Below are 18,016 nucleotides of genomic sequence, written 5' to 3'. Positions count from 1 at the left end.
GATGACATCAGTCCGCCTAAACAAATGAACGCGAATAAATTCCCGAACCGTTGCTGGTGCCGCGAAATTCTGCCGACCGACTTCCCTATTTTCCCGTTGCGTAAGGTTTATTTCGGCTGGATTATTTAAATGCGTCGTAGTCAGTCCGCAAATGTCATCCCGGATATCACTTCAACTCGCACACTTGTGCAAACGGCTTTCTAAGCAGCAATCAATATATATATATATATATATATATATATATATATATATATATATATATATATATATATATATATATATATATATATATATACAGGGTTTTTCACTTAAAACTCCGCACGCCAATAACTCCAAAACGAAAAGAAATATTTAATTTATGTAAAAAGTAGTCAAAGTGTGGAGTCAAGTAGATATTTCCTAAAGTTTAAAAAATTCGACGCCTGCAAAGAGCTGGGCGTCGCGACGCGTCGAAAAATTATTCGATTGCAGAGACTCTGGAAATACGCGCATACAAAAGTACATATTATTTAAAAACTTTTTTGTTATTTACTCAAACTTATTTACTTTACCCGTTTCTAAGTTATACCGATTTAAAGTAAACATTTCTTGATTAACAAAAAATGTGATTAACGCTTATTTTTACAAGTATGCTATGAATGTTAGTTACTATGGCAACCATTGTTATCGCAGTTGTTTTAAGTGCAATTACAAACGTAAGTTGTTATTGCTGTATCAAAAAATTGTCACATTTTGTCACAAGAAATATCCAAATTTGTTCGGTTTAAAAAAAACTAAGAATTATTATGTGAAAATGGTGCAATTTAGCAATGAGGAAAAAGTAGACATGTTACTGGTGTTTGGAGAATGCAGATGCAATTGTAGAGAAGCAAAAAGAGTTTACGCACGGTGTTATCCGCATAGAAGAGTCCCCGATGCAAAAACCTTTTCAAGTTTATGTAAAAACTTAAGAGAATATGGCAGCTTCATAAAACCTAAAAGAGATAGAAACAGGACGGCTACAAATGATGAAAATATTGCTGCTGTAATTCAGCAGGTTGATAATAACCCCAAGATATCCCTATCAGAGATAAAAGAAAATACCGTTGTTACCATAAGTTCTTCGTGGAGAATTCCACATAGAAACTCTTTTCACCCGGACATTACACCACCAGATTATTTTCTTTGGGGCTACCTAAAAAACGTTATCTATGAAGAACCTATCGAAGATATGGCTGATCTCATTAACAAAATTAGTGCAGCGTGTGCCGCTATAACAAGAAGGACTCTCCTACAAGTGACCCAAGCTCATCTGTTAAAAGTTTTTGATAGTTGTGTTCGAGCAGATGGACATAATTTTGAACAAAATTTTTGAAATGTCTTATTATGTAGTTAATTGCAATAATAATTTTGGTTATTAACTTGTAGGTATTTTACTGTTTTTTCATTTATTTATCATGTTATCAGAACTAAATCGATAAAAAATAATAAATAAAATCATACTAAAATAGTTGAAATCTATTGTTTGTAATTGCACTTAAAACAACTGCGATAACAATGGTTGCCATAGTAACTAACATTCATGGCATACTTGTAAAAATAAGCGTTAATCACATTTTTTATTAATCAAGAAATGTGTACTTTAAATCGGTATAACTTAGAAACGGGTAAAGTAAATAAGTTTGAGTAAATAACAAAAAAGTTTTTAAATAATACGTACTTTTGTATGCGCGTATTTCCAGAGTTTCTCCAATCGAATAATTTATCGACGCGTCGCGACGTCCAGCTCTTTGCAGGCGTCGAATTTTTTAAACTTTAGGAAATGTCTACTTGACGCCACACTTTGACTACTTTTTACATAAATTAAATATTTCTTTTCGTTTTGGACTTATTGGCGTGCGGAGTTTTAAGTGAAAAACCCTGTATATATATATATATATATATATATATATATATATATATATATATATATATATATATATATATATATATATATATATATATATATATATATATATATATATATATATATATATATATATATATATATATAAATGCACATTGTTACAAATTTTCAATTTCAGTTGAGTATCTATAGTATTCTATATCTATATGACTGTGCAAAACTTAAAATCTGTATTTATTTTGAAATATAGGGGTGTCTTCATCTTAAATACAATACACTGTTTTGTGAGATGAGTTACTTAGATTCGTTTTTCTGTTTCTCTTTTACCCTGTTATTCTGTAAAGGATTTAAAGTCGCCATAACTCTGCAGCCATTTAAGCTACACAGATGAAACTTTTCCCCTATTTAGATATCTAAAATAAGTGTTTTTAAAAATTCGTTAATCGAATAATCGTTTTTTAGCTTTCTAAACAAATTTTGTTTTTCTCGAAGATGGTGGGATCTAACGGGAAAATTCTTCAACTAAACAACAACAAAAAAACAAAAAAACTAAAATTGTATCGAGAGCTAAAAGTTTTATATTTCAGGTTTTCCGCGAAATATTAAAAAAATTGGATGCAATCGTGCTTCGAGAAGAATTAAAAAAATGTTTAGGTTATTTTGGATTTAGGAAAGAAACAATTTTTTTCTCGAAACGTCATACAACGCTAAAACTTTTTTCGGACGTTTTTTCGATAACGGATAGGATGTACCTGTTATGGTCTGACTAAAATTTCCTAAAAATTGTCGTTTTCAGTTATAATCATATTTTCAATATACATCTTAATTTTAACCATGTATTCCTTACTAAACTTTAAATTATTTTTTTTAATAAAATTGAATTTTATTAAAATTTTTCATTTTTTTTATATACTGCGCAATTAATAAGACGCGAGGTTGCATCGAAAAAATCAAAATCCAAAACAAGCTTGAAATATTTTATATTGAACGACGAATATATAGCCGAGAATTTAGGAAGACCCCATCTAATTCGTCAGCGACATTCAGGGGTACATCACTCAAATAGGCGCCTGCGCAAAATAGAGTATTCTATCCAAACATTAAATGAACTTTTGCACTTGGACTACAACATTCGTCACGTCACATTTAGGGAACAATTCATTGTAGGATATATGCCGTTACCATGTGTCGAATGAATCAGCATCCGTAATACAGACACATATTTTGACCGTCATGTGATTGATTATGGGTCACCTTGTTTTTGTGGGCGAACATCTGTTCTGGTGACTGAGAACGACACGAATATTTTGATTGGTTAAAACACGTTTGATTACTTTTCTCGTATGTTCTCTAGGGATCAAGGCAAAGTGGTAACTCCTCTGTATTTAACGAACAATAGGCTTTTCAGATATATCTTGTTACTTTTCTAGATACTTCATTTCTAATAATGCAATGTTTCTAGGAATGTATACAGACCACGTCACCCTTCAGTCCTTCGAAACAAATTTCATGCAGAATTTGTGACCCAGGATTGTTAGAATATGTCATTCATCAAAGGTTAAAAATTTGACTTACCCGTCGTTCCTCTTCTCTTGCGGCACGTAGATGATTTTCGATGGCTTCAAGGTCAATGTGCGGCATCGCTGTTTCGATATTGTAAACATCAAACTCGCCTGCGGAAATATTTCTAATATGAACATAACAACAAAGGCAATTCAAATTAGACATTTTAGAGTTTTTTTAGAGAAGTTACACTGGAAAATTATATCGAATTATATCGAAGAAAATATGCACATAGATGAAGAAAACAAAATACTCCCCATTTCTATGTAATTTTCTTCCTTTGAATACGAACGTTTGCATTGATTAGTAAAGACCAAGAGCATATTCTATCTAAAAGCATCAAACTGAGGTTTCGTTTCTTTTTTTTTACTTAATTACAAATAGAAAGCAAGGAAAATAAAAGTTTACACGTTATAACTAATTTTTTAAAAGGTTTATTAACAATGGACAAGTTATAATGTGAAAGGTTTGTCACTTGAGAAATATGTCTATATTTTAGTCTACATATATATATATATATATATATATATATATATATATATATATATATATATATATATATATATATATATATATATATATATATATATATATATATATATATATATATATATATATATATATATATATATATATATATATATATATATATATATATATATATATATATATATATATATATATATATATATATATATATATATATATATATATATATATATGATGACACTATATTCCGGGATATCATCCGTTCGCTCGTTGAACTCCGACTGGAATCCTGCATCCGACTGGAATCCTGCAAATCTTGCATCCGACTGGAATCCTGCAGACGTTTCGCCAAAATCTCACTTGGCATCTTCAATGCTCGCGCTCCGAAAACACTTCGAATATTCGAAGTGTTTTCGGAGCGCGAGCATTGAAGATGCCAAGTGAGATTTTGGCGAAACGTCTGCAGGATTCCAGTCGGATGCAAGATTTGCAGGATTCCAGTCGGATGCAGGATTCCAGTCGGAGTTCAACGAGCGAACGGATGATATCCCGGAATATAGTGTCATCACATTTTTCCATCCGTGAATCAATACGTGAGGATATATATATATATATATATATATATTCGGACAGCCCTCGTATAGTAACGGCACGCAAGGCGTTTCATTTCACATAATGAATAAATTGCCTTTTCGTGAATAAAACGGGATTTTTCATGGAATATTTACTGAATGGGAGATCGATATAAGACGGTTATTCTGAAGTAAAAGTTTTCCTGCTAATACCGTGACCCTGATCTCATTAAATATTGATAAGAAATCGCGCCGAGTTAACTTTTATTTTTCGATTTTCGAATGTTGTCGGCATATGTAGCATATTTCCTTATAGGGGATTTAAAGATCATTTAAAGGGTTGTACTGATTAGCACTCACCTGAAGTTTCACATTTCGGTGTCTTCTTTTTGCCGTAGGCCATTGGCGCCGATCTCCTTGCGACCGCATCTTTTCTCGCAGGTTCCTTCCTAGTAAAAGATATCAAGCTGCCAAATTGTTGACTGTAATTTAATCTTCGTCTCGTCGAGCCGGCAGGAACGGACATTCCTTTATCTTTCAACAAAGTACTATCTTCGTCTTTTTCCTTGCGGTTTTTTGTAACATCTGTACAATACAACATAATAAATCGATCAACTCGAGGTCTGAACTGTAGAATGCAATGAATTTATCGTATGAGAAAATTGAATTTCCATTTCCAGTTATGAAAATTTAGACCTAGTATAAAACATAAACTCACCTTCTTTATTGAATTGCTCAGTTTTACCGTTGTAGGTAGCGGTATCCGTTTTAAACTTCTTGGCGTTTACATCGGGATTTTCCATATTTTCACAAAGCCTCGGGATGAGTTCTCGAGCATCGGACAAAACGGCGTCCGCCATTTTAATTTCTATTGGCAATAATGGGGCTTTATCATCGGCTTCGGATTGTTCCGTAGATAGTTGGTCACTTTGTATATAGGTCGACAGTTGTAGGCTTGTGTCGTCATGAGCCGGTGCTTTAACTAGAGCATTATCGGTCTCTTGAAATTGCTAAAAATGAGAGAGTAGGACATATGTGCATCATCCAAAATATACAGTGCATATTTAAGTTGTTTTTTGTTGAATTCCGAACGGATGACATCAATAATAATAGAAATCTTAAGAAACCATTGTGTACAGGGTAGTCGTAATTGGATTGTTTTAACAAGAAAAGGCTATTTGTCAAGTGCTCGATTTTTGAGAAACATTTAATAATTAAAACCTCAAATTTCCCATTTTTATTTATGAAAAGTTTGGATTCGGATAAAAACATTGGTTCATTTTTAAAGGTAAATGCAGTGACGTAATCAGATTTTTTCTACAGTTTTCCGTTTTCTCACAAATGAACAGAACTTTTTTATTTTATATGGCAACCATAGGTGACTTATAAAAATGCTCGTGTCGAGCCCTTTTTAGCCATATAGATTTGTTGGTATCTGTGATTTTTTGTTTATGTATTAGTAGGCCGTGCATATAGTTGTTAAGCTTTTAGTTTATTTAGCAATTTAAAAGGTGCCAAAAATGAAAAGTATGATATGATATGAAGCAAAAATTGACTGTTCTGGAATATTTAACAGATACAATTCTTATCGCTGAAGCACAGAAAATTCGAATAAATATTTTGCGAACATTTTTGGAAGACTTGCCATATTAGTAGTATTTACTGTCAGCAAGATGGTTGCCCCGCTCACAACGCACAGATTGTAAGTGATTGGAACTAGGGGCCCTTTTCTGTGGCCTGCGAGGTCGTGCGATCTAACTCCATTAGAGTTTTTTTATGGGGGAGATTAAAAGATCTTATATTTAAAGATAGAATTTTCCAAACACTATCAATCGTATAGAGTTAGTGAATAGCGCCCAATTTGAACACTTACGGTGAAATATTCGAAAATAATTAATGTAAAAGGTTATACTTTAATATTTTGTATTCTAATATTTATTGTGTTTTGTTTGTTAGGTTAAAATAATTATAATTTTAACAATAATAATAATAATATATTAAATGGTTCTTAAGTTTCGTGTTTTTCACTTGAGTCAGTTTAAAATGGCCTTATGACATGTAAGTCGATTTGGCTCTATCTCGTCGAGAAATGGTTTTCTCTTCCAATTACCACCACACAGTACGTAGTTAATAAAATCTTAGAAACTTTCAAAAAATCTGTGTATTATTTTTTAGGCCTTCATAAACAACTTTATTCAAAATTTATCATAAATTTCAATGCTAGATAAGATAATTTATTAATTTAATTGTTAGTTTTTCATCACTCTGAATTAATAATTATCGAAATCACTCATTACATTTGTTTAAGTACTTTGCTATATAAAAAAATTATAAAGGATTCGATACAGGAAAAATTTGCAGATATTCTTCAGTCTGTAAAGATTATTTTTTGCAGAAAATATAAAATACTTATTTAAACAAATAAAGGATTTCAGATATAAGCTTTTTTCTTTTCCTAATAAGTGGAAAACAATACCCCATTTTGATTTGAACGCGACGATTTTTTATTTCATGAAAAAGTGGATTTCTTGGTTACCTCATTATTTAAACCGATCTTTTCCAACTCCTCTTCTACTTCCTTCCGAAAATCACCGACTACTATTCCGAGCACTTTCTCCTCTAACTTAATATTAAAGTTCACTACCTCACAGTGTTCCTCGCTTGGGGTGGCGCCACTGTCACTCACTGAATTGCAAGTTATGTTTTCTACAGATTCACTATTCACTTTGATATCAGACAATGATTTGTCGTGGAACACCTTCTGAATGTTTTCTACACTGTCCAGGCGGTTAACGCTGTCAAACTTGTCAATCTGGAATAACAAAATTGTTAACAAAGATGAAATGTTAAGTATATAAGATGGAGAATTGTTATTCACGTAAGCTACGTTTGTTCTTAAAGAACACGTAATATATTTTTTTTTAATCTCGAAATAAGAAAGTAATAAAATTTTTAATAAAAGAAAATGAAAAAAGAAAAAAAGAATACAAACAATTAATTAAAAAAATACATTCCGTGTTATTTCTTTGGAAGTAATTTTAAGTAAAAGCCATTTAACCAGTTTAGTTCCTAATACAATGGAAACAAGAATAATTATTTTCCGTGGAAAATAAATGAATAAATAAATAGTAATTTTTTCCAACAGACCAGGAAACTATAAAAAAATTAGGAAAAATTAACTGTAAATTTTACCCCCCTAACAATAAAGAAAAGAAAAAAATGGTTGGATGAAAGTTCAGGCATATTGAAAAATTTACTCACAATACAAAGCAAAAAATAACTGACATCGTATTTAAAATAATGAAAATATTTGCTATCACAATTTTTTTATTTATTTTTATATGTGTCGTTTTTTTGATGAAACGTCAAAGCGAAACGAGACATATGCTAAATATTACACATTTTTTGTATTTGGCAGTAGATCTGTCCAGAATAAAGTATTTATTGGTAGATTTCAAATCTCAGTTTTGTTTATAAGGAAGGAAACCCACTTTTATCTTTATGTCACTAACTAGCTATATATGTATAATTCATAATTTTGTTTATACTTTTATATTGTTTGTTAATTATATTATCTTTAGTTTTTTAGAGATCTGTAGACTTGCTTGCATGCAAGAAGAGATTGCCATGTCTTGTATTTGTTTTTCTTCTTTTTTCTTTCTTGTCTCATATTTTTTGTTTCAATGTGCTTTTTAAAAAATAACTCTTTTTTATTTGTCGCTTTATGACAAACAAAAATATTTTTTTCTTTTTACGCATTTTCCCTACGTCGTTTAGTTTGTAGTAGTTATATTTAATGAAAATGGATTTGAACCAATATTGCTTGGAGTTACTTGAGCATAGCTTTATTGTGGTTAAATTTAGTCCTTAAATGTACGGAACATCCTAACCTTAAATTCGGAATCCGGGTCATTATTGTTTGCGTGATTAGCGTCCGCTTCCAATTTATTTGTCAGAGCTTCTTCGTCGTATCCGTCAACCAGCGTATGCGCCAAATGTTGGAAGCCTGGATAGTTGGGGTTGACGATGCATCTGAGGCTTGGAGTATGGTCATCGACCGCCAACGTATCGTCGATACCTTCATCGGAGGAGTCTCCACTTTCTGACAGATCAAAAGACCGATCTTCATCTTGTGGAGACGCCGCCGTTGACGAACTACAGCTTTGAAGCTGTCCTGTGTGGGATACTCATTGGAATATAAGATAACGCCAAGAAACACTCAATAAATTGATTACAATAACAAAATTTATGCAATGCTTCCTCGAATGCCGCGAGAAAATGTTCGAAAATAAAAAACGGAAATGCAGGGCTTATCTAATGGTCTGTATTATCTTAGATAATTTTTTTCAAATCTACCTTATTTTTGATTAAGTCCATTCTAAGAAAATATGAGAAAGAAACTATTTACTATACCATAATACTATATTTTGGAACATTCGCTTTGAAGAAACAGTTAGAGTCATGTGGTGCAAGAGTGCGCATTTTTTTTTCTATGGTCATAAAATTGTAATAATTGTACAAAATAAATTGAAATAAAAGTATTTATTTAAAGGATTTATTGATTTAACAATTACATAACATGAAATTCAATTTACTTAATTGTAATTGAAGAAATAAAATAAAATAAATGTTAGTCAGAATGCGCACACTTACCCCAATATTGGGGTAAACGTGCGCAGCACTGCGGGTAAGTGTGCGCATTTGTAATAATTTAAACCATAACTTGTTACATATAGTTACACCATATTTAATGTTATAAATATTATTTTTTATCAATACTTATCATTTTTTACTTCATTTTTTATATTTATATATTAAATATATAATTTTTGACAAATACTGTTTAACTTGATTTTTATCGAGAATAAGGCTTAGAGTAGTTAACAGTTTTGAATAGAGATAAATTCAAATGAGATCGTTTTTAACGAATATGATAAAGTCTTAATTATTAGAACATATATCTCATATGAAAGTACCAGTTTCATATGTAATTTATTCCTAGGTTCAGTAGAAAGGAAAGAACGTAGTGGAGTGTGGAAGTGAAGTATACCCTTTATCAAAACGAGTCCCTACTTTGGATAAAACGAAAAAGAAGCTAGAACAAGATGAAACCAATGTAATTATTAGCTGTGCCACTCTCCATAGAGTTATTTGTGAGTGGGATTTAAATACCGCACAATAGACAAAGAAAGTGGCGATGAAATCCCACATATTGTGCAATTGGAGATTTAATTACCTTCAGACAATTAATAGATCTGAAGACAGATGTATACTTAAACTGGATGAATACACACAATACAAAAACTTTCAGACCAAAGCACCTTCAAATGAATGAAACGCACCACAATTCAAGCTAGATCAGAATAGAGATTTTTTGAATTGAATTGAGATTGAGGACGCAAGTCGCCTGCTACAAAAAGCACTGAATTCACGAAGCATAAAACATTCAAGAATTCAAGAATATTTATTACAAAATGATATATATTTTGAATCCAGAAAAGATCCAAGAAATGGCAACTGTAGGAAGTGTTGAATTCATATTCATACTGTTTAGCGTATTTCTTCATATCATCGGATCCAATAGCTTTCTATCAATCTCTCACCGTAATCATCGAGCCGGGCATCATCTGGTGACGCGAGTTCTTGACATCGGGCGGAAGACTCCCTGATCCTCATTTGGGTGGCCAGCGTGTTGTTTATGTTTCGTATTTGACTGTACCTGTTGTTGGCGAGATTGTTTAGGGCCAGCTGTCTTTGATGCTGCTGATTTTGCTGGCCGGTGTTCACAGTGAAGTTGCACCATCGCAACTGTAAATAATACCGGCCCATTCCAATAAAATCATTTTAAACTAGCCCAAATTTGGATTTCCATCTGTACGTCATAGTTTTTTAAGTGGTTTTGTTTAATTCTGAATGATTTCGATTACTCCATACAGAGTCTGATAAAAAATCTCCAAGCAGTTGAAAACGGCTTTAATTTATTTGATTTAGCAAACGAGCAACCATGAACGGAGACATTATAAACAAAAAGTCAGGCACAGCTTCGGTACGAAACTTCAAAACCTAAAAGTATCATGGAAATCAAAGAATAATTTTAAAAAAATTCTTTGAAAATTGTTAATCTTGAGTGTAAGTTTCAAATTTTATATATTTTTTAGTGCAAAATGTTATCGGAACTTACGATTTGGACCGTGGAAAATATTCAAATACCATGTAATTTTCCAAATCGAGAATGACAGCGAAAATCTTTTCGATTGTTGGAAGCTGTGTTGAATCAAATATTTTTTTATCTCGATGCACTTTAAGACCTTCATTGGAAGATGAATATTATACAGTGTGTTCATGATAATGACCCTAATGACCCTTTGTTGTGTTGTGTTGTGGTCCTTTGAATCTTATTTACATACCGTTTAGAAAATTAAAAAAAAAAACAAACAAGAAATCATTACCAACTTTATTTTTTTATATTGTCCGAAAAAAAAAGTACACGCTGAATCCTGTTCAATTTTTTTATTACAAATTCAACAAAGTTGCATTATCAACAAAAAATTTTCTTTGATTCAAAACAGCTGTTCAAACAGATTTTCGTTATTTTTTTCTATCTTAGATGCAGTCGTTACGCAATCTTGTAATATCTTTTCATATTCAAAAGAATATTGGTAATCTCGGTTTTTAACAAAACCCCCTATGAAGTCCAAATTATCTAAAAAGTGAACGTATCGTTTTGCGGTTAAAGAATTATGGTAAAAAATTCCTTAAATTTCCACAATAGGATTTTGTTCTGTCCAGTAATGGGTATTGCGGCAGTTAAAGATACCAATATTAGTGACCACGGCCGTGGAAATGGCTACATTCTCCTCGATTTGCCTGGTTGGCATCTCATGGTTCTCCAGAACTGCTTGTAAAACATTAATTTGGGTTTCTTCTAAAGTTTCCTTTTTTTCCAGATAAAACATGGCTGCATTCTTTCTGGATATGTATTAATATTCATTGCTGCTGTATTTACAATATTTTAGGGGCTCAAAATGTAGCTCGTTAGCATGTCAAACTTTTCTTCGTGGCGATAATGATCATCCGGCATATTTCACGATAATTACGCAATATTAACTATTCAAAAATGAACAATAATAATGACAACAGTAATAATATAGACAATTACTTTAAAAACAACATCTCGAAAAACAAACAAACTTAAAAACACCTTTAAAAAATAGGTAAAAATGCAATTTTCCCTTGAACTAAAAAAAAATGGCATGAATTCGTAGAATGAAATGGAATCAGATGCAGAGCATACTTTTTTTTTTCTTGCCATATGAAAAAATTAAGTTTGTTTGAAAACGAAACGTAGGATAAATAAAAATATAAAATAAAATCTAAAAATACAGCCATGTAGTACCTTTAACGTACGAATGAGAAAATGTTATAGTTTTTTTGATATCTCTTCAAAAATTCCCGTTTTTCCGAAATATCTCAGCAGGCCTTGAATCTTTTCGAAGTTTCTAAATGGCATGTAATAACTCTCAAAAAACACAACTTTTTTCTAATTTAATTGTTTATACTTGTTACTATATGCTGTGTTATTACATATAATAGTACATAATAGCACAATGAGTTCGGTTCGGTTATATTTCTCCTATTTTTAAAACATTAATGTTCTTATAATAACATACTGGGGATGGCCCGATAAAGGTCTGAAAGTTCGGCATAGAAACAAAACAGAGTTCTGCTCCGTTGGTGCAAAAAATTGTTTGTTGGATTAACTCGTTAAAATATAGATACTAAAAAAAGTTCACCCTTTGTTATAATTATGGTTTCGAATGGATCCGACGAAAGCGATTTATATTAAACTCCAACAAAAGCTCGGGTCAAGGCCGTGTAGGTCGCACTGATCAGTTTGGTGAAAGCTTCGAAAATCCCAATGTTCCAAAAGCTGGTTACACAAAATTAGGCACTTTCTATGTGTTTTATTTCGAAAAATGATGCCATATGATTTTTATGAAGTATTCAAATAAAAAATAAAACTGATTTCAAACTTTTTTCTTTGTTATTGCCAATCTGCAAAATATTTGATTTAAAAAATCTAATAATATGTAATATAATATACGTTTTATTATTATACGCATATAATATTCAATAATGAAGTTTAAACCCAATAAACATACAACAATGGAATTAAAGTATAATAAAACCAATGAAAGTAACTCACCTTCTGGCTCTCGGTGTTGCTTATCCTATGTAGGGCATCCACGTTATCATTGCTAAGTTGATCATGAGCGCTGGTAATAGTACCAACATCACTGGAATTGTTTGTGGTCAAGTGTGTTGTGATATTGTTATCGTAATTCACGTAGTTTGAGATTATATTACTATTCTGCAGAGTGTTTATCCGCTTTGGAGAATTCAAAGCCTCGTTATTGCCGTTGTGAACCGCCAAGGGTCCATCCAGCGATTTCAAACGCATGCTTTAAGTTGCCTGAAAAAGAAACATCCATGTTAAACCACGGAAAGTCTAAGAAATACGCAATCGTATGGGTTGGATAGTTTCATTAGAAATTGAAACGTATAACTTTGGAATAGCATTTTGTAGTTGAAACTAAACTACTCAGTTTCTCTCAAACCATTTAAATGTTGTTAAGTATTCAACACTGAACCCTCAAATACAAGTTTAATTTCCAGGCAAACCAAAACCATTTTGTTTGTTTTTTTTCCATTATGAGTGTTGATTGCTTTCGGATTGGAGTAAAAAAACAAGAGAGGCGAACTGAAATTATCTTTTTTCGCAAACAGCGTTATATTTAAGGAAAGAAAACAAACGCAATTATAACTCCAACATATTTCACTCATTAACCGAAACATAATATCTACCGCGAAATTTCTCGTGCCAAGATTCTCGCTTTAATTTTCTTGGTGAGCGGAACAAAAATTAATTTTCTCCGCCGTATTCAAACCAAATACTGCGCTGTTAAAACAACATTGGTTAATAAACCCTCAGGAAGCCATCGAGTTAATAAGGTTAGCTGCAGGCGCTTTCAGAAACTGCAGGATCATTCACGGACACTTCATATCCAAATTAATTAATCAATCGACTATGGACCCGATTTCTACCTGAAGTTTGACCCGATATCGCCGGTACGGAGTTAAACAGGTTGGACATTCGATATTATTTACAAGATCGATTTTATGCTGTTGAAAGGTAATGCCCATATTTAGATCTCAAAATTGAAAGTGAAGGTTGTGAAGACAAAGGAAAAAAACATCGAACAAAGAATATTTTATTCAACCAATACAATGGCTGTTTCGCATACTAAGGAGTTTAAAGTGCAACTTTCAAAAGGTACGAGTTAAAAGTGCTTGAGTAGGGAAACTATATGGAGGAAATAAGGTTGTTTACAAAGTTTACAAAGAGTAAATAAGTGCGGAAGAGACGAGAAATATAGTTTGAATGAAAGGAAAGAGAAAGAAAGCCGGGAAAAAGAATCTTTTGAGATATTAAAGGAAAATAAGCCTATTTTAACAACTAAGCAAAACCATGTATCTCAGAAAAAGTCACAAACCAGATGAAGGCCTTGAGATGAAGAGGAGAATAAATTATCCTCTTCCTGTTCGGTTTTTCTTGACTTTACAATGACTCTTCAGGTTAGAAGTGTAGTGTAGAAGGTATAAGTATTAATTAGAATAAGGGAAGAGAAGGTCTAGATTATGTAAACAAAAGGAAAAAACCATCAATGTCGAATACATTTTCTCAGGACCTTAAGTTGTGTAAGTATTGAATGAAGGGGAAGATGCTGAGATGCTGGATAGATTATTGTGCTGTTTTAAATAATCTCTCAAATTAATTTAAAGTCAGAAATCAGATGAATTTCTTTAAAAAAAAATAGATACTGCATCTCCACGAAAGACGAGAATAAATTACCTCGTTCTTTTTCCGCGTTGCTTGACTTCACAATGACGTTGTGCGGTTAGGTTTTATTAAGACGTATGAATCCATACTTCTTGTGTTATGGAAGGGGATTTAATTTAGTTTATGCAGTAACGTTGTATACAAACGGAAGTTGCGATGTGGGTCGGTCAGATTGGGAACAATTTTTCCTGTTCAAAAGGACGTCAGTCCGAAATGAATCGCAAACAATACTTCGCAAAGCTGTTTTGTTAGTAATATACGCAACCAGGCGAAACAAAACTTTAGTTCTGATTGGAGTGGGACTTAACTTGAATATATTCGCTTCGTGTATAATTAAATTGTAATTCTGTTAAGTAAATACTGTGTTTGTGCGTGTAGGTGTGTTGCCACAAATAAAATGGCGCGAAATTGCTGTTTAATAAAGACTGCGCTCAGGTTTGCGGGGGTTCTTTTGCGGAGGCTTCCTATTATTCCACATAGCGCCCCCATCAAATCGATTATGCCGAAGTAGATTTTTGACGTCACTAAGTACCAATTGCGGAGGCGTAAATATTATGAACAACAACCCTTAAAAATTAATTTAAAATGGCCGCATTGCGTGTAGTTCGTAATTTGCGTCGTATAAGAGTGATGATGGTGACTACGTTTTGACGTCTAAAGTAATATTTTCCATCCGAGTGATTTAGGTCGATATTTAGCTACATGGTCGCGTATACATATCGGAGTTTAACATAGTTATTCCAAAGTTCGGATTGTGCTATAATAAAATTACGTTGAACTAAAGTGACTTATACTATTTACTGAGTTTTGTACTATTTTTTATTTTTTCATATACCGTACTATTTTGAAATCCTGTACTTTAAAAGTACTCATTTGTATTATTTTACACTCATTTGTATTTCTAAAATATTTTCGTAGATTATTTTCTTTCAATTTTATTAATTAAACATTAAAATTATTTTGAGAGTGATTTGAATTTTGCGCGAACATATGGCTGCCTTTGCCGGCACAATTGAGAGGCCGTATGTGAGATGGATATATCTATCTTTCCAATATTTTTAGATTATTAATTCAAATATTTATTCAGTCAAGGTGAAGTTGCATGTAAGTATTAATATACTTAAATAATATCAGATTATAATAAATTTAATAAAATGAAAAATATATTAGTAATACAATTTTTAGATTATTAATTCAAATATGAAAGGAAAATGGTTTCAACGAAACTTGAAAAAAAGAGTTTCCGTTCATTGTAGTCAAAAAACAAAATGATGACTCCTTTGTTGAATGCACAATCTGCAATTGGGAATTTTCAATTGCAATTCATGGACGTAGTGCAATAACCGCACACATTGAAACTGAAGTACATGAAAAACAGCAGCGCCAACATCCAAACTGACAACATTTTTTAAAGAGAATTCTTTTGGAACTAATGAAAAAAAATTGGCAGTTATATAGGGTACTTTCGCTTTTCACATCTAGATTCTGTATCATATATAAGGGGTGTTTTTTTTCGATGTATAAGTTGCAATAAAACAACGATGGATTATTCGATTTTATTTATCCGAAAGAAAATCTTGTGGCATTACATTTTAAATATGATTTCTGGCATATGACAACCACGGCTGGCGCGGATGTAGTCCAATCTGGACGTCCAATTTTCGATAACTTTTTCCAACATTTCGGCAATAACACGGCGAATGTTGTCTTCCAAATGGTCAAGCGTTTGTGGCTTATCCGCATAGACCAATGACTTGACATAGCCCCGCAGAAAGTAGTCTGAAACGTGAAATTAGGCGGTCACCAAACCTATCTTAGAATAAATCGATTGTGGCACGGGCTGTGTGACATGTTGCGCCGAGAGAGTTAGTAATCATAGCTCCATACCGATTACCATTGACTGTAACGTTCTGGCCATCACCGTTTTTAAAGAAGTAGGGACCAATGATTCCACCAGCCCATAAAGCGCACCAAACAGTCAGTTTTTGTGGATGTAACGGTGTTTCGACATACACTTGTGGATTAGCTTCGCTCCACATGCGGCAGTGTTGTTTGTTGACGTAGCCATTCAACCAGAAGTGCGCTTCATCGCTAAACAAAATTCGCTTATGAAAATCGGGAACAACGGCAATCTCGTTTTGGGAATATTCGGCGAATCTACGCCTTGATGATCGTTTGGCTTCGATTCTTGCACGAATTGGATTTTGTAAGCACGTGAACCAAGATCCTTCCGCAAAATCTTCCATAAAGTGGATGGACACAGATCCAATTCCTGTAGTCGATGGCGGATGGACTCATTCGGGTCTTCCTCGATGCTACGCTCTACAGCAGCAACAGCTTCTTCTGTACGCACCGTACGGCGTCTCTGGGGATGCGAGTTATCAATAAGAGTAAACGTGGTGCGAAAACGTCCCATGGTTAATCGACTGCTCTGATGGACGATTTTATCGACGAAAAAATGAACGTAGTGCGCGTTACGTATTCCGCACAGAACCATTATTTTCGAAATAAAATTGCACTATTTGCAAGCGTTGTTCAGGCGTGAGTCTATTCATGATGAATTGCCAAACCAAACTGAGAATAAATCATTTGACGGCTTGAACATTAATGCCAACTTAAAGTTCTATACATCGAAAAAAAAACACCCATTATCTATATATATCAGACGCATCGAATCACAATAAAAATAAAACTGTCCAATTTTAGAAACGTATTTCGATATTAAGATTTTAAATTTCGAATTTTGCCGAATCACTTATTTCGAGTTATAAAGACAATTTGAAGAAGAAAGTTTTCGCGTTCTCCTTTCTAAATAGTAAAATTAAATGGAAGTTTCTTCAGCAGTCCAATTTGTAATGAAGGAAGTAAAATATATTGCTATTAATGATAATTTTTTCTTCGAAGAAATTCGAAAAATAAATTTATATTTAAATGAAGGAAAACTGAAGAAATGGAACGATGAGAAAATAGAACTTGACAAAAGATGGATAGAAATCTTTCGGCATTTTAGGGTAGAACATATCAAACATGAAAATTTAAAAGTTCTAATAACAATTTCCTTATGTTGTCCAGGCACTAATACTGCTGTTGAAAGGGTATTTTCATGGTATGATGATTGGAGCAGTGAGAAGTCGCAACATTCTGTAAAAACATTATCTGCTGTCTTTACAGTCAAATTTAATATGCAAAATAAGCAAAAAAAAATCCACTCCAAAGAAAAATATGTTTTCAAAAGAAAATAAAGTTTTTATTGTTTTTTGGTCTTTTCTTTCACCTATGAAATATTTGCAAAGTGTACTCTTTCTGGACAAACAATAGTTGGTCCCCTTAGCAAAACTTACAGAGACAAGTTTTGGCTTGTTTATGCAACTAGAACAATATTGTTAGTCTCGTTTGGGTGTTCGACCGATGTAGACGCGTTTTCATAGCAGGTTTTGTAACCATGGGAGATACAGGAAAATCTTGTAGAGCAATAATTTTCTTTCTGTGGAAAGAAGCATCCAAAAGTACTGTTTGCCTTTGGGGTTAGAAAAGGAACTCAATAGGTCTGATACTTGTCGTCATCCTTATAACAAAACTCAATCTAAGGAATAGCGCAAACCTCAA

The 18,016-nt window shown here is 32.6% G+C and overlaps 1 protein-coding gene across 7 annotated transcripts in view; it reads right to left on the bottom strand.

Annotated features, from left to right (window-relative positions):
• The window catches only part of LOC132696193 (schwannomin-interacting protein 1 homolog), a 195,409-nt gene that overhangs the window by 10,331 nt on the left and 167,062 nt on the right, over window positions 1-18,016 (bottom strand). For all 7 annotated transcript variants that reach the window (XR_009618004.1, XR_009618005.1, XM_060660891.1 and 4 more), the window contains 7 exons: window positions 12,716-12,982; window positions 10,113-10,317; window positions 8,400-8,683; window positions 7,046-7,321; window positions 5,228-5,519; window positions 4,870-5,094; window positions 3,461-3,558 (listed from right to left, as the gene is read on the bottom strand). Coding sequence is in view for 5 of the 7 variants with exons in the window: in XM_060660891.1 (XP_060516874.1) it covers window positions 3,461-3,558; window positions 4,870-5,094; window positions 5,228-5,519; window positions 7,046-7,321; window positions 8,400-8,683; window positions 10,113-10,317; window positions 12,716-12,970 (1,635 nt within the window). In the remaining 2 variants the exon portion in view is untranslated. The remainder of the gene's footprint in view (window positions 1-3,460; window positions 3,559-4,869; window positions 5,095-5,227; window positions 5,520-7,045; window positions 7,322-8,399; window positions 8,684-10,112; window positions 10,318-12,715; window positions 12,983-18,016) is intronic.

The sequence above is a fragment of the Cylas formicarius genome, unplaced genomic scaffold (assembly GCF_029955315.1).
Source record: "Cylas formicarius isolate icCylForm1 unplaced genomic scaffold, icCylForm1.1 PGA_scaffold_1__22_contigs__length_36826433, whole genome shotgun sequence".
Taxonomy (NCBI): Eukaryota; Metazoa; Arthropoda; class Insecta; order Coleoptera; family Brentidae; genus Cylas; species Cylas formicarius.
The sequence above is the reverse complement of the archived record's forward strand: the minus strand, read 5'-3'. Positions and strand labels throughout refer to the sequence as shown.